Source organism: Falco rusticolus, chromosome 2 (genome assembly GCF_015220075.1).
Source record: "Falco rusticolus isolate bFalRus1 chromosome 2, bFalRus1.pri, whole genome shotgun sequence".
NCBI classification, from domain to species: domain Eukaryota; kingdom Metazoa; phylum Chordata; class Aves; order Falconiformes; family Falconidae; genus Falco; species Falco rusticolus.
Window position 1 is genome coordinate 72,703,743 of NC_051188.1, and position 26,132 is coordinate 72,729,874.

General features: G+C 40.5%; 1 protein-coding gene across 4 annotated transcripts in view; it reads left to right on the plus strand.

Moving 5' to 3' along the window:
- Positions 1–26,132, plus strand: part of JADE3 (jade family PHD finger 3) — a 67,923-nt gene that overhangs the window by 21,878 nt on the left and 19,913 nt on the right. For all 4 annotated transcript variants that reach the window (XM_037376841.1, XM_037376838.1, XM_037376840.1 and 1 more), the window contains 3 exons: positions 11,429–11,488; positions 12,692–12,774; positions 24,261–24,418. In XM_037376841.1, coding sequence (XP_037232738.1) covers positions 11,440–11,488; positions 12,692–12,774; positions 24,261–24,418 — 290 coding nt within the window. In that variant the 5' untranslated portion in view covers positions 11,429–11,439. The remainder of the gene's footprint in view (positions 1–11,428; positions 11,489–12,691; positions 12,775–24,260; positions 24,419–26,132) is intronic.

Consider the following 26,132-nt stretch of genomic DNA (forward strand, 5'->3'; position numbering starts at 1 on the left):
CCTCATAGGGTGGGAAGGATATTTTCCTGTATTTTCTGACCCCACCTATTTTAGTGCCAGTGCTGATTGTGATCCACCCTGTGAGCTGGCACCTCTTTTCCTGTGCCGAGAAAACTGACCTCCATCCACTTAGCTTTAGCTCGAGTAGGCTGTGCTTTCCATTAGGAACAATGAAAGGGTGGTAGTCTACTCTTACTCATTTTAATCTTGTTTGTTTAGTCAATGGGAAGGAAGAGGAAAGAGGAGTTTAGAGGAGCGTTAGTGGTCAGTCCTTATCAGTGTGTCCCCTTATTCAAAAAATATAGAAGTACTTTGACTTCAAGTTGGATGTTGGCTGTTTGATGAGAAATTGAACCTTATGTGGTCTTTAGGATGTATTTCTTGATTGCTTCCTCAAACAAGATGTGGTATTTTAGAAACCTTGGCCAAGTACAGTCAGTCTTTGGTTCTCCTTTCTAGGGCGGTGTCAGCCACAGTGGGCAAGTTTGCTATTTATTTTGTCATTGCTGCACCTTGTGTTGTAACAGGAAAAGATAGTATTTTTTTCTTTCTGCCTCTGGTCTGTACATAAACATGGACAAACATCAGTGGGTCACACTATCTTTTTCACAGTGTCTTCTTGCACCTGGATGGAGGTGATTTAGAGAAATCTGGAGTGGTATTTGTTTTTATAAATCTACTCTATATCTGTCTGACTAAAAGACCCCTCAGTATCTTTGGTGTATTGTATATTACAGATTGTAGCACATAACATTAAATTAATTGACTAGCCATTAAAATTAATTAAAATTCATTAGTTAAGACAAATTTGTCTTTTTAAAAAGTTTTTTAAACTAAAAAAGTGCTTTAACAACTTGACTAGAAAATTTTCATGTTTTGAATTTTTGACATGGAGAACTAAAATAATAGTGCAACCTCATATAAATGTGTCATGTGTGAAATGCTAGAAAATATAGTGGGATGTCAGTATGCAACCAATGATTTGGAATATTCCAAATATTATTTTGAGTTCTGGCTGTGACAGTACATTCCCTTTAATTGTTCCTATCCAATGGTCCCCTCAGTACCCTTTTTTTACTTGAGGAAAACTTTAGCATCCAGGTGGTTTATTTTCACCTTGTAAATGAAAAACATTTCTTGTCACATGAGGAAAGAAATTATCAGTTTAATATTTCCTATAGGAAAATATTTGTGTTCTGCTTTTTTCTTATCCTTTGAGTAGAATATAAAGACATAACTTGATGTTTTCTGCTTTTTGCAGTCCTTCAGGTTTTGTTAGTGATGCAGAATGTTGCAGCAAAGCAGTTAGCCTCTTCGAAGCATTACAAGCAAGAAATAAATGAGTCAAAACAGGTAAAATATTTAATGCAGGCTGCTGCTGTTAAGTCTTTTATTATTTACGATTTAGGAAACACAAAACAAGAACAGGGAAACCTACTTTGTTTATTAGCAAGTACCAACAAATTAACTGATTATTTTAAGCAAGTGTCTTGCAGGATATGAGAAATTTTGCCTATCTTATCAAGAAAAGTTGTTTTTCGTAATCCAAGTAGTACATGCGTTTCTAGATCCTTCGTTCTTTGATAGTATTTCCTGCCTGCATTCCTAGCTGTGATACGAGGTCCTTACCTGTGTTTTGTCATGATTGTATGCGTTGGTACAGCTGGAGAGCAGAGAAGATAAAAGCAGGCAACTGCTGGCAGCACCAGGCGAGATAGGGCAAAGTGGCAGCTTCACTTGAACTACTGTAATACTGATTATTGTCTAATTTTCAATTAAGTAGTGATGCTTCTGTGTTGGGGGATTTTGGGGGGGGGGGGGGTTGTTTGTTTTATACCACCCCCCGCTTGGTGCAGTGCAATTTCATCACTGTATGACAGCAGGACAATACTTAGTGACATAGTGCATCACAGGGATTTTTTCTTCTGTTTGACTCCATGTGTGCATCTGCAGGAAGGGCAGCGAGTGGCAAGGTCGTGGGATATGTGCTTGGGAGACCTGGATGCAGCTGCCTGCTTTGCCGGGGGCTCCCTGTGTGATGTATGGCTGCTCTGCGCCACTGCTCTGAAATGTCAGGGCTTTCAGTGCTTGCTTAACATGAGCTTATCGTGAGGGTAGATACAGTAAAGACTGCAAAACACTTACAGCCAAGGTAACGTGAATCATACCAGTTCTTAAAATAGAAAGCCCAGCTAAATGCTCTCTGAGGTTTTTCTGCTCAGTCATATTGGTGAAGCATGTGCATGCTGCTCCTGTTTCTTGGCGCGCTTGTGACTGCAGTCTCCTTGCAGATGCAGTGCATGTGGCCCTCTTCGGGTGTCAAACCCCCTGGGCACAGGGAGCTCCTGGGCAGCCAGCTCTTTGTTTACCCATCTTAGCACTGGGTGTGATGACCGGATACTGGTCCATTTTTAGTAGCAGTACCTCCACGGCAGTCTTTCATCAAAGCAGACGTTGTCCTTAGCTTCATCTTTGTTGAGTAAGTACACGTGGGCTTGTGGGGTTTTCTTTCTTCTTTTGCTCCCTGGTTACTAGATGTCTCGGTGTTAATGTCAGGTATGAGTTTTCTTCTGAGAGAGTCTTGTGAAACAGACGACATAACAGCCAGTAACTGCACTGCCCCTGCTGAGGCCTCTTTGGTGCAGACAAACTCCCCAGGCACTTCTCCATGACGCTTGGTGCACTTGCCTGGTTAGAGGTCTGTATGTGAGCTAACCCCTGCCTGCTGGGAGTTTCCTTCAGGGATCAATTAGCTACCGTAGAGTTTCCCACAGCCTAACGCAAGAGGTAGTTTGTTTGTGTGACTGTGGCCTGAGGAAGCGAGAGCTGTGATGGCTTCCCTCTGGCAACATGGTGCTCCTCTGTGCCCTGAGGGCCTGCCTGCCCTGGCAGCCACCTCAGCCTCCAGCACTGACCTGCGGTTTGGGGGGGCGCGGGGGGGGCGCCGGGATGATGGTACTCTGCAGGTTGCCTGTGTGTTTAATACCGCTGTTGCTTTCCTGCTGGGAACTTCTTCCTCTCAGGTTGCCTGTGTGTTTACCACCGCTGTCGCTTTCCTGCTGGGAACTTCTTCCTTGTTTCATCCCACTGGGGGCTTTGTCGCTCCCTCAGGGAGGGCACCCCAGCCATGAGGCAGGCCTGGCTGGGGCAGGCAGAACAGGAGCACTGGTGGGGTGTTGTACCCCCTCAGCCACCTGCCGGCAGCAATACCAAGCATGGTACGCTGCTGAGGGCCATGGTTCCCTCTCGTGAGGGCCGTGGCTCATTTTGGCATTTCCCCTGACTGGGAGTGATGGCGGGAGGTGGGTGAGGAGTGTTCACCAGGCTGCACTGGGCAGACGTACCTCAGGTGGTTGGGCACAGCAGTGCCGAGCAGCACTGGGCTGGTTGTGGTTTCAGGAAAGTGCTTTTTTAATTCTATTTTAAAAGCACAATTTTGTTCAAACTCAGTATGGTATTTTGAAGGAAATATTTTTTTGTGTGTGTCCAAATCTCTGCTGCTGTTTTAAGAAAACAGTAGTTCTGTTAGTAAACAACTGGTGTAAAAACAGTGTTGTGCTCAGGAGCAGAAAGTAATTACAAGGACAGAAACAAGAGAGGAGCAGAAACATGTACGTATTGGTGTATTTGCTTGAATTAATGACAGTCTGACGTTGTTTATTTTTTTAAATTGATTCTGCCCAGATCGTTATCGTCTTTAGGATGCTAATGCTAAAGCTGCAGCGTTTAATGGGCAGAAATATTTCCATGTCAGCCTGGCCACCTGGCTGCTCTGTGTACAGGCCCAACGTGTGCAGCTTGCTTCAGAGAGAAAAATCGGGCTGCTCAGTCACTGCTGGGTGTTGAGGAAGCACAGGGAAGAGAGCGCGATTTAATTTCGTTCTAGCCTCTTGGAAAGTTTCTGTTGAGGTAATGGTGACGCTGTGCATGTTGCTGGTGACTTGCTTTTCTGAGAAGGATTTCTGATTTTTAACAAGCTGCTTGATATGAAGCGATTTAGCTGAAGGCCAGTAGTAGAAATCTGTCATGCCATCCTCCTGCACTCGCGGTGGGTCAACACACGGATGCAGCACTGGAAATTAAAAGTTGTACTTCTGTTTTCAAGGTAGGAAAGGCAGTTGTACTTGGGGGTGTGCAGTGTTTTACTGTGTCATCAAAGCATGTTATAAATGTGAAGTAGTATCACTTACCCTCTTTCTGTACTTGCAAAGCAAAATGATGGGCATTTAAGTGCTTTGCACTAGACCAAATGATGAATCATCATCGTAGAAGGGCACATGAAAGGATGTCAGGGTTCCCTTTTGGCCTATAATCCACAAATGTATGCAGGGGAGCAATTATATTTGGGGGTTCTTCATCCTAGTTTTATGATCTATCAGCTATCTTCAGTCCAGAATTTAACTATTTCAGGGGATAAGTCATGCTGTGGAAGATTATATTTTGGACTTCCCCCCCCCCCTCCGCCCCGCCCTTATTTTTAAACTCACGGTATCCTTGTGGCAGCTGCCAACTTGCCTTATATAAAAAGGTAATGTATAAGGAAAACAGGGCTCCAGACTATGTCTAGTTGCTTTTGCACTTCATACAGACCCATGTTCTTAGCCAGATTTCTGTAACATGCTGTTCCTTACCTGCTGAAATTATATACCTAATGACAGAGGAATCTGCTGTTGCTGGTAGTGCTGCTTCTAAAAACTGGCACATTCCTCCTTTATTGAATTACAGATTATTTTGTTAACCAAGACTTAGAATGAAGTAGTGGCAAGAAAAGTTTTATTTTGTGGTAGGCCCAGTACAGAAAATAATTCAAGGTTTTATTTTGGGGTGAGGGGAGGATAGGCTAGATGTGGTCACTGTTACAGGGTTCTTAAGTAGAGTAGGGGTATATTACTAATTAAAAAAAAAAAAATCTGGTTACAGTGAAATAAAGAAACAACCTTAAGGTTTTTTTGCTGAACTTCCTTTTCTGTGAATTGTTTAACCTTTCAAACCTTTTCAGTGCAAGTTCCAAGTGGGTGTTTTTTCCAGTTTATATAGCCTTTTTGTGAGATTGGATATGATATTAAAAAATAATAATAATAAACCCAAACACAAGTGATCTCTCTTTCTCTAGTTATTTGAAAGGTTGTATTAACTCTACTCATATTTCGTAATTTCCCTGGCAGTTGACTATGAAATTTGACCTATTTAAATGGTTTCACTGTACTACATTTCCTGGAGACCTTTCAAGATAATTTGCTTCCTAATCTAAATTTAACAGTTACATAAACCACATTTTGGAGACTTGGAAATTTCTACTTACTGCCTCTGCCTTTTTTTTTTGCCTTCCCCCCCCCCCCCCCACCCAGACAAGCCATATTGTAAAAATGTAAATACAGAATTTTAATCTGAGATTGCATGTAGCTTGTTGTTTGGTTTTCATACATAGAAGCAGTTTTTAATAAGATTAAGAAAGTAGGTTATTTTTTGTCCCACTTGAAAGTTTCCTTAGTGCTGTGGCCAATTCCATTTTTGTCAGTCTATTTTAAAACATGAAGAAATAAAATCTCACAGGTCTAGGATATATTTGCATTACAGTTCCTTGAATTTCTTGATTGCATTTTTCTTCTGTATATAGGTCTTAACAGGTACTGAGTAGCGTATGGGTATGTTTAACCTTTCTCTGCAACAAACTGAAGCCAGGAAGGAAGGACTGCTACTCCTTAGAGATGCTGTTTTGTTCAGAAATCTTGGCTGGATCTAAGGATTCATTTTGTACGCTTGTCACTGATGTCTTGCCTAATATGCTGTGTGAATTCAGACTCCATGAGATACCTCATCCTTCTTTCTGCTAACTCTTATTACTGATGAACTATGCTGAGAAATGTGTCAGAACAATAGGGTAGACTTAATAGTTAATTTGGTAAATTTAGTTGTTTAGTTGGACACAAACTGAAACGGGAAAAATGTTTGTTGCTGCTGTTTCTGCAGGTATTTGAAATGGAGTTTTGCTTTGAATAAAGCTCTGAAATTTTGTTAACTGTGTGCTGTTTACATATGCTGCTTGACTGATTTTTTTGAGTAATGCATGTTAACTAGCTTTTCAGAAATAGGAAGTCTCTTAAGTCAGCGCAACATTGATTTTTTTTCCTCAGAGAGATGAAAGAATGGTGGTAGAGGCAAGTGGCTGTTTCTTCTTCACTTCAGCAGTGCAGGTATTTGTGAATAAGCAAAAGGGAACAACCATAATTTAGAAATCATTAATTACTGAACATCTCCGCTAGATTTTTGGAAATATCAGTGTTACTTTTTTATTCAGATTCTTGCACATGCTGGCTGGTATCTTGATTACTCTTACCTTGGGATCTATGTTTAATTTCAGCCAGGTGAACGCAGGGTGGCTTTTTCTGGCTTTCCTTGAAAGTGCAGTGATCTGTTGGATCCAGCATTGGTTTTGGCTCTAGGGCAAAATTCCCAATATAGACAGCAGCCTGTTGGAAGCCAGGGAAGTGCTGGCAGCATGACGCTGCTGCCTGTGGCTGAGGAGACTGTTTCGAGGAGACTGTGTTTCCTGGGGTTATTTTTGGTTGAACACCTGGAGGGTTCAGGGCATCTTGGCCTGCGTTTGTGTAGTTAGGTGACAGCAGGGAATGAAGCCAATTTCCACACACCCCCCCCCTCCTTTTTTACGTTGTGGTTCTTGTCTTAAGCTGTTGTGAGCAGGTCAGGGATGTGCACACAACTATGGTTGTGTCAAGTCAGAAATGCAACAGGTGTGGAATACAGTTCAACTTTAGGAGCTGCTCTGGTAATTGATATTAAAAATGATGCCAGGATATGTTCCATTGCAATAATTGCCTGGAGAGTTGAGTATCTTTTTGCTTGCAACATGGTGATTTCTTAGTGTCGTTTCTGTATTTTAATTTTCATTTATAAGATCCCTGAAGGTGAGCATCTTTGGAATTAGTATATGTTGTCATACAAGTGATTGATCAGCTGTTAGTCCTTCTGTGGATTTTTTTTTTTTAAAAAAGAGGGCAAAAAAAGCTTCAGATCAAGACATGTTATGTTCTTATTTTTAATGATAATTTTTAAGGTCATCCGTGCTTGACCATAAGGCTTGAGCACATTTTGAACCCACAAAGAAAGCATGCCTACTTACTTACTTTTTAAGGTAGTGAGAATCATTACTCAGTGACTGGGAAGTAAGGATTTTCTTGGGGCTTTTTGAGGGCATGAGGCTACATACCTCTTCTGCTCTGCAACATTTTAGTGTTGAGTTGCTTTACACTCCTTGTTTTTCTTAGCTTGTACATTGGAACTGCTAGAAAGTTGAAATGCTAAAACTTAAGCATTTTCTTAATTCTCAGAATTCAAACAAAAAGTTCAACATGCACATTTGCAAAATGCCTGGGTGAGGATAACAGAGGTGAAAGGAGGCTGATGGTTCTAGCTGCTCACTGTCCCATTTCCATTATGTTCCTGATGGCTCTTTTTTTCTTTATAAGTACCGTCTATATGAGGCTGTATTTTAAATCTCTTTTTGAACTGTTCTGTGGAAAAAAGTATTTCTTAACTGTTACAAAAATTTACTAGATATGTCATTTTGTGTGTAAAAATAATACTGTTTACTTGATTCTCTTCTAGTGTTGTCACATACCGTTCATTATCACTGATACTCTGAAGTAGGAAATGGGCACTGTCAATCTCATTACTTTATTTCTTGCTTTTTGACTGTCTTGCACACATTGAAAAAAATTAATTGTGGTCCTTCATTCTAGGCTTTATTGTCATCATAGTTCTCAGAGGTGAAGTTCAAAAAGGGGAAAAGCTAGGATATATGAGAGACTGTACACATTTTTGTGGGATTTTTGATTATGCTTGTTTAATTTGGGTTTTTGATATGTATAGATTGTCCTTTCTACGTTTAGCCCTCTTAGGGATATATGTGTGTGTGTTCATATATTTATTTTTTTAACTCCTTCACAGTGCTTTGCAAGTGCTAAAACGTTAAAATGATGGAAGAAGCAGGAATTGAGGCACAGGGTTGTTTGCAGCCTTGCTCTGGAGCGTATCACCCAGTTATTGTCGTGTGAAGCTGAGGGACAAACTGAAGGCTTGGTGGGCTGCTTTGGGAGAATTGGACGGAAGTTCAGAAAGGTTGATATCTGTTTCTGTACTGTGGGGTCTGGCTTTGCAACTCCTGTCTTTTCTGAGCTGAACAGCTGCTGATTCTTCCACATCCTGCAAAGGCAGGTGAAGGAGTGAGATGGGAGCTTTACCACAAAACGGGTGTTATTTTGGGCTCCCTCTGTAATAGCTAGGGAGTGGAAACATCCTTTAGTGAGCCTTTCTGATGAGCCTTCTGCTTTGGGGTAGAAGTGATCTGGAAGTTTTGTGGCAGTCCCAGTGTACACAAGGACATAGCAAAGGAGTCTCCTATTAAAAACAAAAGTGAAACCCCCTTGAGAGGTGGTCCTGGCGAATGATGCTGAGGCTGTTACTCCTGCATCACGTGGGGGCATACATTGAACTCATAGCATGTTGGTAACTTTAATAACCTGTCTTACTGAACGCAGCACACCTGTGATTTGTTGTAGCTCTGTGGGCTCTAACTCACTGTTGTGGTTAATACTACTGCAAAAAATCAGGCAGGAATCCACTGTTATTACTGTTTGGGGCTTTTACTCTGAGTGACTGCTTTTTCTGTTTCTGTCTGCTGTGATGGAGGTGTAAATCTCTTGCCTGAGCTGCTGCAAATCCAGTTCTCAAATACAACTTTTTAATTTTGTTTAGTTTTGGTTTGTTTGGGGTTTTTTCTGCCTAAGTAGTTGTTGGCAGAGATGTGCCTTTGGTTCCGAAGTTCTTGTTACGCTTGCCCTTCCTGTGTAAGCTGACTTTGAAGTAGCCATCTCCTCTCTGCTTTCCTAGTCGCCCAGGCAGAAGTCCAGGCTTCCTGGGTGTTCTCTCCTGCAGTTGTGTCTCTCAACCTCGTGTTTGACCCTGCTTTAATTGAATGCTCATGTTGTGCTCTTCTGTCTTTAGTACAGAGTGGAAAGGTTTTATTGCTGCATGTTTATATAGACTGTAAGCGATGAGAATTGCCTGCCATAAGCTTTCAGCACCTTTTAACAACTGCTCAAAAATTCATCTGAACATAAAAACAAAGCAAGCAGCAAGCACTTGCATTTCTTGCTAAGACATGAAAGCAAGGAATACTACTCGGCATACCTAGATGCATCTTTTCATCATCTCCCAAACTCCTGTAACATGCCCAGTGGTCCATAAGCCTGGGTTGTTTGGAACTGAAGACTGCCAGCAGAGAAGCTGTTGCCAGGGGCAGAACCTGCTCCTTTTTAGGGAGGGTTGTATGCTCTGGGGGGCTGGGTTTGGCTGCTGGAGTGCAAGCTCTCGAATAGGCAGTACCATTTTATTTGCTCTTGATTAAAGTTAATGCCTTTTAAATTTCATGAGTTTGCAAGATGAAAGTCTTTTAGTCCTCCCCTCACTACACAGCAGTTAACTTCAAGTCTGGTGCCCCCCAAACATGCACAAAGACAAGCCCTTCAGGCCCAAGTGCCTTCTGCTTGTCGAACAGCTTTTGCCTAAGAGATTCATGGAAGTTTCTTCATCAGAACAGTGCCTGAACAAGCTACCTTATGTTGCTAGGTGGAAGAGAAGTCTCGTGGTGTTTTGGCTGTTTTGGTTTTGATGTTGCTCTTCTGTTGGACACTGGTCTTTGTATATAGCGTGGCTGCCTTGCCTCCCCCAAGGTTGCTTGAGCTGTAAGAAGGTGAATTAATATGAAAGTAATTGTTACATAACTGGAGTTTATAGCTTGCTTAAGTGATAACGAATGATACCTTTTGATGTCCCATCCTGTTGACCACTGTGTCTGTCTGTCCTCCCCCCAGGTTAAATACCTGGCTTGTAAATTCTGTATCTGCGTATCAAAAACTGCAGGCATTGCTTCCTGTTTCAACTTCCGTGAGCATGGGCAATGTCTTCTTGTAACAGATAGGTCAGAAGGATTGTTTTAAACTTTGAGTGATCATTGCATTTTGATTCAGTAAACTCACTCTCTTAAATATAAAGGCTGCTTAAAATTTCCAGTAAATTAAACATTTGTGCTGCAAACAACTCAATTGCAATCTCTTCAAGCCTTCAGGCAGACTTGTCTTATCTGGAAATCTTGTTTATCCTATGGTCTTTGGATAATCTCAAGACCCGTTGTACAGTAACTAATGTGGAGGGTTTATCAGATGGACTGTTCAGCTCTGTTGCCTTTTTTTTTTTTTTTTTTCCCAATGGTATGTGGGTTTGCTTAAGAAATGAAGCTGCTTATGTTTCAGGTGTGGCCAAGCTGGCATTTCTAATACTGCAGGCATTTCAGGTTCAGCTTTCTGTAACCTACTTCATCCTATCTACTGCTTTAACAAAACAAAACACACACCACTACCACTCCCCCCAAAAAGTTGTCTATTCTTGCAGAATTGTTTTTCACTTCTTTTCTCTAACGATTTGCTCATTCAATCCATTAAAAAGATCAGAGTGATTTTCATTTACTATTATTAATTGTAAATGTATTGGTTCTTATTTAACAAATGTAACATTGAGTATTATAGAATGACAGGACTTAGGAGAATGTTTATGTATTCCTGTTGGCACATAGCGTATATAGCTGATCACTATTTTGATCTTACATTGAGGTGCAGAATTTTCTTCTTCCCTGTTCTCTGTGTGTGTTACATGTTCAAAAATTGATTTCAGAAAGCTCTATACCTTTATTTTTAATGGAACTGGTGCCACACCATGGAAGAATTTCTCAGCAATACCCATGATCACTTCTCAAACTTCTGAAAACCACACTTCTTGTGAAACTAAGGAATGATCAGATGATTTAAATTAAATGGCATCAGTCACCGTTTTCTGTGATTGTCCCTATCTAAAATCTGGTTTTTGTTTTCAATGGATGCCTTTGGCTTTTTTGGCACCCCCCACCCCCACCCCGCTTTTTTAAGGTAAGTTGGGTTTCTAAATCCTTGCCTTGCTGTGTATCCACCTTATTTCCTGGCCTCCACCCGTCTCTCAGCTAGCGACTGCCACCATGGCAACTCTTTCTCTGGCTGAACAGATGGGACATTGAGTCTCCTCTGAGAGCAGAGCGCCCTGCTGGGAATCAGCTAGCAGGTTGCACTCCTCTCTGCAAAATGTAAAGCAAGCTCTGCCCGGCAGAGGCATGCTGGTTTTGAGGGTGCTCGGTTTCATAAATAATACTGTGGTCTAATAGTTACTTGTACAAATAAAACATAGTGGCTGAACTGGGTTTATTTCTGTGCCTGAAAGCTCTTCAGAGGAGCTTCGCCTCTAGTGCAAAGAGCTTGGCGTCAGCCAGCAGCAGGTGATTTTCTGGTAGAATGGTTGCCATCAACTTTTTTTTTCTCTTTAGGATGCGTCAGGATGAAACGCCACAGGCATCTAAGCACCAGTGACAGTTCAGACAATGAGAGTAAGTAATACCTACTAGTTTTATTTCGGTCTATCACCCCCTTGTGGTTTCCTTCTGTGGTTTGAGGGCAAACTGTTTCACCTCTTATCATTACAAAAAAAAATGTTTCTTGCTTGATTTTTCTTTTCCTTTTTTTTTTTTTTTCCCCCGCTCTGTGGTCTTTGGTATTCTGAATCCTGTTACAGGAGGAAAAGGAGGTGAAGGATCCTGTAAACCTGGGAGGAGTTTTGAGTCTACGTAGAATTCAAAGAGAAACTCGTATGCCTTTCCGTTTCAGAGTTGGGAAAAAGAAATCTGTAATTACATATAAGTTTTGCTGTCCAGGGTCCTATTTTGTAATTATTTTTTTTTTAAAAGGAGTTGTGTTGTCTCTTGTTGTGCAGAGCTTCAACTTTGAAATTATTGGTGGTGGCAAGCTTATTTGAGCATTGATATGTTAGAGTTATAGATAAGGTAAAGTTATAACCGGTATATTGATTGTTATGTTATCTTATACTGGTTCGTGATCTATTCCACTTTAGTCTGTTATACAATTTAATAGTTACATTGTAAATGTTCCTTGGCACACAATCTGCCTGAGGTTGCATCTTCCCTTTTTATCTGCAAAAAAACCACACCCTGTATGGCAGGGTCTTGTTTTGTTTCTTGTAAACCTGTAGCTATCTAGTAATTCTGTACATAATGATGATTAATTCTCATATTCGTTGTAAGTCATCAACGTACCCTGTACTGAAATAACATTTTGCCCAGAAATGTCTAGACATCACACGACAGGGTTTTTTTGCATCTCTCATCAGCATGCCTTAGTATCATTGCTTTTTTGTTTGGTATTTTTTAGCACTTGCAAACTCTGTCCTTGAGTTTGCTCCTCTTTCCACTTTGTTAGAAAGGAAATGAAGGAAAGTGGTCTGCCTGCTTGTTTCTGTTTGCTCATGCTTGTACTGGGCAGAGTAGAATGTACCCATAAACTCAGTGTGCTGTGGTTTTACAAAGAATGAGTGGAACAGGAGGAGCTGTACTCAAGCCTACAGGCTGCCTAGGAGTTTTCTGCCCACATCTTGTCAAAAATTACGATAATTCAGGAGACTGGAGTGCCTTGTGTTTTACTGAAATATTAAAATAACTGAAATGGGCTAGAATGGTCCTTTTTATCTCTCTCTCTCTTTTTTTTTTCTTTCCTTTTTTTTTTTTTTTTTTAAACAGGTCCTTCCACTTCCTTTTCTTCTTGTTCTAAATACAGGAGCAAGTCAAAAACACCAGCAAATGAACAAAAGAAACCTGCTGAGGTAAGAATCAGGGTTAAAGATTGGTCATTGGTAGGTTTTTTGTTACATAGTTTTTATGTTTTTAAGCCTTGAAATCATGAGCTTTGAACTAGTGCCAGTGAGTCCTTTTGTCACCTGTCAAATTCTCTGTGAAACTGTGTTTTCCCCAGTGTGCAAGTATTACAGGAGCTCTGGTGTTTGATGTCCCAAAATGACTTCTGGCATTTGCAGACAGTAACATGTAGATCTTTCTTCCCCTGAAATTTAGTCTCATTTTGAAATTGAAAAGCTGGGATGGCCTTACCATATGAGCGTGTGCCACAGAAAGAAGTGGTTCGTGTGTATGTGTCTGGGAAAGATACTTCCTTTCTGCATTAGGATAAACCAGTGGGACACTTAAGTGGGCAGAGTATGTATAAATAGTGCTTACTCATCTTCTGCCGGTTTGTCACTCTTGGCTTCTTACCTTCAGTAAAGCTTTTTTACTTTGCCATCCCCTAGGATGTTAGGACCTCTCCACCTATCGCCACTGTCACTGGTTCTGTATTTCACCAATTGAGATAATGGCATTTATGCACAATCTAGTGATCAAATCCATCCTATCAGCTATTCCACTGGTAGCCCTATTTGGGGAGGATTTGTTGGCTGCCTTCTCCAGATCTGATGTTTTCTTTCTTAAGGGCTGAAGTTAAATAATAACTGCAAATGGGAGAAATGTATCTTGTGGCTAATTCCGCTTGCTTGCTATCACATTCCCTCTGAATGAGTCCTTTAGCGTGTAGTATGGCTGTTGATGCCCGAGGTTACTGAAAGGCTGACAAAACTGACTTTGCATTTCTAGAATTTAAAGCTGTGAGTAATGTCCCAGAAGCAATTTTGTGTACTATACCAGCAGTTTTTTACCTGCTTAGATACTACTGTGAGAGATTGCATAAACTATATAGATTGTGCTCATATAGCAAAAGCTGTTTGGCAAACATACTTCATGCTTCTTTTCTAAATGCTGCTAACTAGATGAGTTTGGTTTGGTAAGAACAAGGTAAATGTTACAGAACGTGTTCTTTCTTTGGAAGCTTAATTTTTATCACAAGTTAATTGAAGAAAACTCACTGATGCATTTCTAAAAGAGAATTTTGCCATGAGTGTTTCAATAAAAGCAAAATTGGCCAGAACTAGCTACACAGTGTTTTATTTACAGCCACCAAAAAGGTTAAGAAAAGCCTACTATGCTTTTTACCTTTAAAATGTTCGTCTGAGGATTACGGTTCTATAAGAATTTCAATCTTAAAACAGCTTGCAGCTACTAAGGTCTTGTAATTGTTGCTCAAGTTTGCCTATGCATTAGCTTTGTTACTAGCCTATCTGGGAAAATGGGAACTGAAACACATATGCTGTCAGTCTTGTTGCTGTTTTAAATACACTTCAGTGCTAGTGTCTTACCAATCCATTCTTTTTCTTTCTGCCCACCATCCAGCTTTCTTGTATCTCTTCCTCTTACGGATTGTCATATTACTCTTTGCTTTGCATTTGCTGTCTTTATGTGCATGTTTACATTATTAACAATAATTATGAAGATGTGGTCCATGTATATAGCATGCAAGTGTTCTGTTTGGTAATTTCTAGGAATTAAAATGAGCAGTATTTTCGGTTCTTCTTCTTGAGATCTTCTTTGCTGCTTTCTACCTGTTCCAAGACAAAATCTTGAGCCCTTTAATACTTGGAAATATAAAACTTTGAGGAACAAAATCCGGAATATACACTTGGAATTAACACTGTGTTTCATAGCATCATCCTTACAGTAATACTGGCATCTTTTTGTCATCCTTCCTTTAAGATCACCCTCCTAGAAAGAAAGAAAAAGGAAGGGGTAGGGAAGAAAGAAAGAAATCTCAGACCTTAGAATACGTCCTCTTCTGCAGGAGTGTACCAAGTATAATATTTAAAACAACTGACAAAAAAATAAAGTCCCCTGGGAAAAAGTGTTGTGGTTTAACCCCAGCTGGCAACCAAGCACCACGCAGCCACTTGCTCACTCCCTCCCACCCAGAGGGGTGGGGAAGAGAATCGGAAAGGAATGTAAAACTTAATGGTTGAGATAAGAACAATTTAATAATTTAAACAGAATAAAAAGGTAAGAACAACAACAATAATAATAATTATAACAATTATAATGGAAAGGTGGGGAAAAGGATAAAATCCAAAGGAAAAGGGAGAAAGGAAAACAAGTGGTGCACAGCACAACTGCTCACCACCCGCTGACCGATGCCCAGCCAGTCCCAGAGCAACAACCCCCCTGCCCCAGCTAACCTGCCAGGTTTATACACCAAGCATGACGTCCCATGGTGTGGGTATCTCTTTGGCTGGTTCAGGTCAGCTGTCCTGGCTGTGTCCCCTCCCAGTCTCTTGTGCCCCTCCAGCCCTCTGGCTGGCAGAGTCTGAGAAACCGAAAAGTCCTTGATTTAGTATAAACATTACCCAGCAACAACTAAAACCATCAGTGTGTTATCAACATTGTTCTTGCATCAAAGCCAAAACCCAGCACTGTGCTAGCTACTAAGAAGAAAGTTAACTCCATCCCAGCTGAAACCAGGACAGAAGGGGAATGGAAGGAAAGGTGGCAGTAATGCTTACTACTGCTTGTATGTAAGGCTCTTGGCTGTCCCTCCGGTTTTTCCTTTCCTTCTGCTAGAAGCAAGCACTCCTTCTCACCCTTGGAAAGCATATGCCAGAGAGTGTATTACATGAAATGCTGTTGTCAGCAGAGCATTGAAATTGATTATTTATGCACCAAGTGGTGACAAGAGTGTAAAGCGAAGACTGAAAAGAGACCCCACTGCACACGCTTCCAAAAATCGTGTTGTAATTCCACAAGGTTTTTGTAGTAATAGTTGTCTAATATCTGTTAGATAGAAATTTAAAATTTCAGGCTGACAGCATCCCTTTAGCAAGGACTCTTTAACAAGTCGGCATTGCTCTCCTTTCATTCACCTCTGCTTGCCAGGCAGCAGGCTGTTTCTTGAGTTAGTGATGCAGAAAATCTAAAAGGTCAAAGCTATAAATAGCTGTTTGAGAATATTTTTGCTCGTGGTCTTTATACATTAATTTTTCTTTTATGCCAGTAAGCCCAGCTTTCTCAATTAAATTGCACATGAATACATAGGCTTTTTTCCACTTCCTCAATCATCTCCAGCCAACCCAAGTACCTGGGTTCTCTTTCCAAATAAAAGCTGGGTCTTGGTACTGTGACCAACGAGCAAGTTAGCGTATCTGTCAGTTGCTTCACAGGACTTGTCTGTATGGGTCTTGGTCCTCTGTGGCCACCCATAAAAAATGACGAGTGGCTACAGTTGGACTGCTCTGCCTTGAATTGTTTCCCAGGTGCTTCAGAATTGAGGTGGGTGTGGGGATGGCCTCAGTGGAGTAAGGTCATCTGGTGTTACTGCAGGGCAAAGGGGTGCAGTGTTAGAGGGCAAATGTCAAAGCCTGTTCTCAGAGCCTGATTTATTTACCCCTGGGGTTTACATCAATACAGAAGGGGTATTACTGGGTTGGATCTGGGCTCTGCTTATCTGTTGTGCTTTAACCCTAGCTAGTAATCGAGTACCACGCAGTCGCTTGCTGACTCCCCCCTCACCCCAGATGAATGGGGAGGAGAGCTGGAAAGGAAGGTAAAACTCGAGGGTTGAAATAGGAACAGTTTAATAATTGAAATAGAATAAAAATGAAAGAACAGCAATAACAATGATGACAATAACAGTTATAATGAAAAGAGGAAGGGAAAGAATAAAATCCAGAGGGAAAGGAGGAAAGAAACACGTGGTGCACAGTGCAACTGCTCACCACCTGCCGACTGGTGCCCAGCCAGTCCCTGAGCAATGATCTGCCCGCCCTGGCCAACCCCCCAGGTATACATACCAGGCATGGCATCCCATGGTATGGAACACCTCTTTGGCTAGTTCGGGTCAGCTGCCCTGGCTGTGTCCCCTCCCAGTTCCCTGTGCCCCTCCAGCCTTCACTAACAAGCCTGAGGAACTGAAAAGTCTCACATCAAAGCCAAAACACATCTCTGTGCTAGCTCCTAAGAAGATAATAAACTCCATCCCAGCTGAAACCAGGACATTATCCCATTATCCTTCTCGGGGAAGAAGGTGAGAAGGCAAGCCTGTAACAGTACATTTGCAGAGTGTGATGTTTCTCTACATAATTTCAAAAGCAAGACTGTGGCTCTTGGTGCTCCCTTTCTGGATTACGATCTTATCACAAACTACTGAAACGGTGACTTAAAAAATTCTGCTATTAGGTTAGCTTTAGCATTGACTTCAAATAAGTCAATTGTGTTAAGGTTTCAGGCACACCAGTAGTATAAATCATGAGTTTTTCAGACCTGTATGATTTTGTTGGCCACATGCCATTTGTGGTGTTGCCCCTTACGGATTTAAACGTAGACAGGAGGGGCTCGCAGGCCTAAGCAGTAGGCTGTGTGGGAGTAGCAGGGTGGGAGGCATTTGGATGTCTGGCTTAGCATGAAGCCTGTACTTCGCAGTTTCCTGTCTCCATGGAAGCTGCAGCAGAAAATGATGGCAGAGAGTTGGAATTGTTTTCGCAGGGAAAACTTATTAGCTTGGACCATCCTGAATGACTGACCATTTCTTTTCTTTTAGGCTAGTGGAGTCACAAAAAAGCCTGAGAGATCTTTTGTGATGCTCAAGCATGTACATGTTTTGTGGGGTTTTTTTAATCTTCTGTCCCTCTTGAAACTGTAAAGGAATTAAGTTAGCATTTTCCTTTTTTATAACGCTTCCCATATAAGATGGCAGTATTCTACTTCTCTTTGCAAGTAGGTGTTTGAATCTCGTAGCAATAGTAGTTTTTAATCCCTCATTGCTGATAGCGACAGCTGTGTTATCATGTGAAGTGTAGCTTGTCTTCTACAAGTAAATGGTCTGCTTTCATTACTTGAGTATGTGAAACTTTTTTTAGGCATTTAACTGCCACATAAATCATAGGTCTTGATCCTGAGGAGCACCCTGCAAGGCTAGATTCCTGGCAGAAAATGGATTCTTGTGCAGTTTGAAAGTAGTTGGGTTTATTCTGTGAAGGAATGGGCAATGTGGTTAAATCATACTGCTTCGCATGTACCGTGTGTAATAGAATAGGAGACCATTACCTTTATGCACATGCTTACCTTAAAAAAAATTCTGAATTAACTTGGACATCTGTACAGGCTTCTCAAGACCTATGGCAAATGTGCCTTATGCATTTCAATGAGCTGCTTTTTAGCCTGCTTCAGTTAGTTGATTAAAAGAACAAAATTTTACAATACTTTTATGTAAGTTAGAGGTACAACCTTGCTGGTTATTTTTATGATCTTTTTTTGCTTTGAGATACCATCTCAGGCTATTTGAACTCTTTAGCAAGCGGTGACCCAAATGCGTAAGGGCATGGAAGAGCTTGCTTGTGAAAAGGCTGGGGTGAAAAGGCTGAGCTATTTTCCATTTGGAAGTAAATGAGCAGGTGTAACAGTAAAGTATGAGTGGTCTGGAAGGAAGAGCTTGCTTGTGAAAAGGCTGGGGTGAAAAGGCTGAGCTATTTTCCATTTGGAAGTAAATGAGCAGGTGTAACAGTAAAGTATGAGTGGTCTGGAAACAGCAGAGCTAGAACTTCAGTCCAGCCTGTCTTTGTGATGGAAGAAATGGGCAGAAAAGGTAGAAGCAGGGGCTGGTGAGTGAGGCCAAAAGTTAGGAAATCTGTAGCAATTAAAAGGATATCCTTTCCGTGCATCATGTAATTAGACTGAGGAGCTCATCTGCTACAGGAAGTTGTTGAGACTGAGTATTAAACAAGATTAAAAAAGGAATTGGACAGATGATAACGAGTACAGATTTTTCTAAATATCTGTATAAATTAATACCATTTTAAAAATTGATTGTTAGGATTAATCCCCAAATCCGAAGCTTATATCTGATTAGCAACCAGAAGGAAACTTGATGTGTTCTTGCACATTCTTCTGGCTCATGAGATGCTGTCTGAGATGTGATGTTAGGTGGGGTTGATTTAGTATCTGATTTCCTGGCTGTTCCTATACATCCTTGTAAAGGAGGCTAAGAAAATTCACGGTTATTTAAAAGAAAAGTACAGTATTTCATTCACTTGCGTCCTGGATAATTCATAAAAGCAGTTTTAGGGAGTAGAGGTTCAAACATTAGTATTCACTGCAGTGCATGTCCAAATTGTGTGGATGCTTGAGAACTACAGATTTAATGCTACACTTGATTACTGTCTGTCCCAGCTTTTTTAACATCTTAAGTTTTTCAATCCAGTCAGTATACATGCCTGGAACTGTAGCTTCATTTCTGTTTTAAAATTATGTTGCTTTTTATTTACTTTCCTAGCACAAAACCCCCAGCCAAACAGAAAACTGCCCTGTTTTGAGTCTCCAGAGTGCTCTAAAATAAAGTACCTTGATTCAGAAACCGCATGCCCATATTGCAACGTATTAACGAGAAAAATTCAACCTTTCTGTGATGAGCCCACCATATTTTGTCCTTGGAGCTTCATCCTCCATAAATGGGCAGTCTTTTGCACATACTGTAGAACATCTATATAAAGGTATTTGTATAGATATAATTAATCTATGCTTAGATACTATGTGGCTATATTATACTTGTAGTTGGTCATATTATAATTTGACTTTTGTTTGATTATTTACAAGGTGATTTTAGGTGTAAACTGCTGCTTCTGAAGTATTAGATTTTGGTGAGGGTGTTCTTCGTGAGAGCTACAATAGCAGAGTAAGCTTTAAGCTTTATGGGTGCTTGTGGGAATAAAAGTTACTAGATCCTTTCAAAGGTGAATAAAAAAGAGACTACTGGACCCCAAACACGATGAAAAACCCTGGTGTAATTTACTTTACACTTTACAGAAAGTGCCCACTGTGGTTTGAACATTTGGCACCTGGAATTTCAAAGCTGGCCTTCAAGGTGGGTTGCGAAGGAGACCAAAAATCCAGGAAAATACTAGCTGTTTTAGCTTTCTCTGGTTGGAGAGGGTATTGGCCCTCATTCCACATGGTTTTCTGTAAAAGATTTCTGAGAGTATACTCTTGTGGGAGTACAGGACAGGACGTAGTAATTTCTTCCTGTGTTTTTAAAAATCATGGTGCTCTGTTTCTAACACAGTGGGTCTTCTGGGGGGGCCCTAAGCAGTGGGCACCTAGCATGAGCAGTGTGTGTTGCTGACTCACTTGGGGCTCTGCTGGGAGCAGGGGAAGCCTTAGGACTGAAGCGATTACATACAATCCAGCAGAAATCCTGCTTTGATTTTAACAACACAGCAGTTAACCCATAATTTACTTCAACCTTTGAGGTGTGGTTCCCAGTGGTGGCCTAGGTGCCTGTGACAAGTGGCTTACCTTTGTTTTGGGGGTTTGTAAGCAAATGGTCAAAGTACTGGAAAGCTCAGAGTGTGTCACAGGAAGAAATACTGGTTTTCTTTCCATTTTAAGAGGTAGCACAATCTATTTGTTTTCCCTCACACATGCATTTGGGCAAGATAGGGTGAATGAGCAATAGCATCGGTCAGCTTCAGTAGTATCTTGCAGAGGGGTATTGGAAAAGGTATTTGACTCTTCTAAATGTGGTAGGTTTGCAGTGGTCTTGAACAAAAGGTGGCTGCAGTCTGTGCAGATCTGATGTTTGACTTGTTCAATGAAGATAGGGTTTGTAGAAGGCTGTTGTATAGTCAAGACCCATTCTCTGTCTTCAGTGTTAATACTTCAGTGTAATTCTCTGTAGCATTACTTGTATCATCCCTGGTATCTTTAGTGTATAAAAATATTCCACACAAAATCGTGTTCTTTGTTTCACAGGCTTGATTTATTCACAGAGTAAGCACAGGAGAGTCCTTTGAGAAAGATTATGTAATGGATTTTCATAGAGTGCTTCCAGAAGGAATTTGGGTTGAAGTCACAGACAGCTTTTGATGAAGCATTTACAAACAGGTTCTAAGAAGTTAATTTTTTTTTACATACTCTTCTAACATAATTTCCAAATAAGACTCGTAAGTCTGAAAAACAAATAAAATGTATGAACCATATCTCTCCTTCCACAGCTCTGTGATATTGTTGTTGCTTGGTGCATTAGTGCCATGGGGGAGCAGAGCATCCTTATTTCTGGAGAATTTTTGTAGAATTTAGCTTTTGAAGGCTTTAGAGTTGTGGTGCATCTCTGTAGGAGGTGACTAGGACGTTCTTATTGCCTTAGCAAAACAAGGCAGACTTCTACTGCAGAGCAAAAAGCTAATCTTGACCAAAGAACAAGGTCTCTTCTAGATTTAAGCCCCAGCTCTAAAGCGTAAAATAATTATTAGTCTCTCAACAAAGTGATGATGACTATTATTACTACATAAGCAAACACATTTTTCATTGACGTCATTAGCTGAAAGTACTGCACCGTTTTCAGCTGAAACTAAAAATTCCTGGTAGCAAAATCAAATGACAAGTTCAGACCAAGCAGTCTTGCATGGTAAGCAGGGCTAAAACTCATCTCTTCTTTCATGCTTTCAATTGCTGCTTTTTCTTTTTTCTTTTTTTTTTTTTTTTTTTAAATCCCACTGTCACAAAGTAACTTTAGCAAGTACTTACAGTGCTGGGGAATTTCCCATTTTTGTGTGTGTGACCTGGCTCCGCTAGCTGTGGTCAATTGTAGCTCAGCTGTGCAAGGCCCTTCTCTATCATGGTAAAGACATGCAGAGCTAGCTGAGTCTGCTCTTGAGGAATGATGTGTCCAAATGAGAATGCTTTATTAGCCTAGACATGGCATGGGTCTTCTCAAGATGTGTGATACTACAGATTATATTAAAATAAAATTGAAGGGTTATGTTTTATGTATGGTAAGAAATAGAACTGCTTTTGGGTAACCGAAGGATGACCACTGCACTTTGTGGGGTAACTGGAAGTGAAGTTGGTCCTTGCCAAGAGGAGAGTATGTGCTGTGGAGCGGACTAGCTGTTGCCAGTTGGATAGTTAGTAAAGGAGCTGCACTGGTTTTGAAACAAGTGTTCAAAAAGAAACAACCATGAGGAAAAGCTGGGTATCTAAATCCTGAAGGTGTGTGTCTGCTCTTCATTGAGTTGGCTTAGTTCATAGCCTTGAGGCTGACTGCTGAGGTAAAATTGACTTGATTTGTCAGAAAACTCTCTTTGGGACCCCTGGGTGTTTTGGTTTACTTCCACAACAAAGGAAATACAGAGTGAGTGTTCTCATACACTGTCCTCTGAGAGTATTTTACTGTTGGAAGACCCTGCTTGGCCAGACATGAAGAAATAAAGAATGATGAGGACTAGAGATTATTCCAATGATTCCAAGCATCTGCAGGAAATAAATACTCACTTGCACTATTATCACAGGTATGAATAGGCAGTTCTTAGGAACTGGTCTCTTGGTCAAGTTTTGGGGTTCCTTCAGATTTCAGCAGTTACCTTTATATTGGTTAAATCTCTGACCTTCGGTGGTAGCTCTACTGTAAATTTTAGAAAACTTAATATTGTGGCATGGTGATGATGTGGTCAGTACTGTACAGCAGTCAGAAAAACAACAAAAATCCAGGGGATTTGTGCTCTAAAAATAGCAATGATACAGTTCACATACATAATGGATGATCAGAAGATGACTTTGCTGCTAAGCAATGTAGTTATAATACTGATGCCTTTAATAGCATTTTTGATCTAATGCTTAAAAAATAGTGGGTTTGATATGAGGCACTCTACTTCTATATTCCGTCAGTGGCTTAAAAGGTAGTTTGTAAAACACTTAGATAAATTTTAAGGAATATCTTTTCTGATAATTAAACCAGTCATTGCACTACTTATTTATTGGATTGTTTTTTCCTTCTGGAGTCCTTTTGGAATTGTCCCATGTTAGTGTTTCTCATAATCCTGGTTCTGTATCTGTAACACAGAAAATGAAAATACCTTTTAAGTGGCACAAATAATTTTACTTTTTTTGTGTGTTCACATACTGCTTGGGAAAAAGTGGATGCTTGCAGTCTTAATGCTTTCACTGTTGTCATTCAGATGTTAATCAGGCTGGTTAGGTACCTGCGGAGTTTTACACAGAAGACAACAGTGAACAGTCTGGTCTGACCCAGAGCAGATAACACAGCAGCAGCAAGAGAGCCTTGAGTCTGGGTGTTGAGTTCCCTCAGTCAGCTTGCTCTCCTGGCAGCCCATGTGAGATGTGGTTGTAGGACATAATGAAGTAACACCGATGTTCCAGGTCACCCGCAGCCTATTTCAATACCTGTTTTTAGCATAGAGCCTTTTTTAATAATGTTTACTTGATGTTTTCCAAGAACAGCTGAGAATTTTTGCAGTAAGCATAACCGGTCTGGTGCTGTCAAATTGAAAAGGGTACATGAAGATATTTGGCTCTGAGATATTTTATCACTCTTCTGGCTATAAAACTGAAATAGTAAGAAGAGAGTTCAACCTGCCACAGCTTTATTACAGGGATATTTTCCGTTTCATTTTATTGCCCTTTGAGGATTTGATTTCTCGTTATGATAATACAGTTAATTAGTTGTGATGTCTCCCTAACACTAAGCCATAGTCACTCTTTTGCTTTTATGAATGTTAAACTGGTGCATTGTAGCAGCGGAGGAAAAAAAAATTACAAAAGATGCAGATGCCTTTTATTTAAATTGCTTGCATCTGTATTTGACAGACATTGACATTAAGTAAGCTTTGACATGACTGATAATTGTGTTTGTATGCTTGTAAAAACAAAATCCTCTTGAGCCAAGAGTTGAATGTTATGGCTGGAGGACTGTCAGTCGTGAGTTTGCTTTGTTTCATGATGGCGCGTTTCATTGCGTAGGTTTGCTAAAGGATGCTGAGGCTGGATTGTGCCTGCATCGCTGGGGTTCAGGCACAGAGCCACACAGGTCTTGTGTTTCAGCAAAGGCAGCTGTTCATCTTTGATCCCAGAGATCCTGACCAGTAAAACTTCAAGTGGTTTTAATAAACGAAGAAGTGCCTATACATCAATTTCGCCATGGCAACTGTTCGTAGCCCATGATGAATATGACAGTTTAAAGTAGCTAAATTGAGCGAAAGAAAAGGATATGCTACCTTGTGTCTAAGTTGGGGTAAAAGCCTACAGAGTGACAAGTAAAATAAGTCATTTGAAAGTGATAGGGTGAGGAGTCTTAAATCAGACCCAGGCCTCCTTTCCTCTCTCCCTGGTCACCTGTAACGGCCTTCTTCCTTCTGATTAGCGTTCGGGCAACAGTGTGCTTTTGAATTAGCACAAACTTGTCATACCGCACCTGATAACACTGAGAGTTAATAATGTAGGTAATCTCAAGTTTACTAGTTTATATGATGATACTCTTTTTAAAAAATTATCAAGGTATATGCATTGTTTCAGTGTGAATTAAGAAAAACACCTACTGCTTCCTTTGACACAACACTCTTTCTCAAGCCACTCTTTTCCCTGGTGTTTCTTGCAGGTGTTCCGCAAGGATCTCATTAGTGCCATGAAACTACCAGATTCTCACCATGTCAACCCTGATGAATATTATATCTTTGCGGACACGTGGAAACAAGAATGGGAGAAAGGGGTTCAGGTTCCAGCCAGCCCAGAAACTATTCCACAGCCTTCTCTCAGGTAATGGCGATCAGAAACAGGTCACATGCAAGAAACATCAATTTGGAGAAGGTGGTCTCTCAAAGTAGGTTGTCTGAATGCAGTCACCTTTCCTGTGTTATTACGGATAAATCTCCAATGCAGCAGCCTTCAGGCATGTTCTTAAACCAAACAAGTACCAATTTTTAAAACATTTCTGTGAATATTTTTTATGTGAAGAAAATCAACTCTATGCCAGCTGAAACCAGGACACACTTCAGTCCAGATCTGGTTCTATCTGTACACTGTTAGTGTATCTACATTGCAAGTTTTGAAAAGGAGATCTCTTCCTGAGTCACATGGTGCTATGAGTTAAAAACTTTTCTCATTTGAATATGGTGAGTTTAATAAATTAAAAATAAACACAAATCTTACACATGTTACTTGAAAGGCTTCCCTGTGAAGCATGATGATACAGAGCAGTAGGCATGCAGTATTTAATGATACCTGATGAAGTTACTCACTTGTTCATATAGTTTAATTTTGGTTATTGTTGCTAAAGCTTTAACCCTTTCTGCCTTCTCTCACCACAGCTGCTTAACTTTATAGAAGTTCAGTGATCTCTGTTTCAGGAAATAGATAAATAATCTTTTGTTCTCTCACACTGTGCTTAGACTAGGAAAACGCAACACTGTAGTCCTGCAGCTCTTCCTGGTGGAAACAGAGTATGTTTCAATGTAGAAATGTTATTGCCAACATGGTCTTTGAGACAAAGACAAATGAATTGTCCAGTGAAAGTGCTGATGCCAGCATAATTTAATTTCCACTGGGGCTATTGTCAGTACCAAGTTATTAAAAATAAATATATTGCATCTCATACCAGCAGTATTACATTAGAGGAAAAAATTGCTATAGATTTGGCTGGACTGGAGAAAAGAAAAGCTCACAAGGGAACAAGAGGGGAAAATGAGCAAGGTGAAGGGGAAAGAAGAACGGCAGAAGAACATTGTTTGTGCTAATACTGATAACCCACATTGTCCAATAAGAATTACGTGGGATACTGCTTGACTGCTGCCTGCTCATTCCTTACTTCTCTTGCCTTGTTTCCCTCAGCTTTTCTTTTATCCTTGTCCTGTGGAGGGTTTAGCTCCAGAAAGCATGCAGAGCTGCTCACACATGGCACCATTCCATTCAGTATCTCCCCGTCTTCCTTTCACATGCAGGGCCTCATGTATTGAATTCAGAAAAAGATTGACTTTATCTAGCTAAGGCCAGTCTTTCCTTTCCCATAGTCTAGTTTACTACTCAAACACTGAGTTTTATCTCTTAAAATAATTGGAAGATTGAGAACACCAGTATTTTTCTCCCTTGCTTTCTGGTTGATTTTTAGCTGTTTTTTCCCCTTTACATTTTTGCTTGGCATCAGAATAGTTCTTACATAACAAAAATATTCATTTTTAGCATGGATAAAGCGTCATTTACAAAATATGGGTAGCTTGTTTATCCCAAATGAGGAGCAAGCATTTCTTCACACACATGGACATGCTGCAGTAGAATAAACTAAGCTTTCATGAAAAAGCTGGTATTTTCAAGAAATCAGTTGGCAAGATTTCCTTCTATCATTTAAGAAGAATATAGAACAAAGATTGTAGGGGCTTTTGTGCATAGTACTTTCTGTGAGTTTCAAAAACATTTGCATCATCACACTAGTAGCATTTGTGAAATTGAAAATCATATGCACAGGCTTACATTTTAA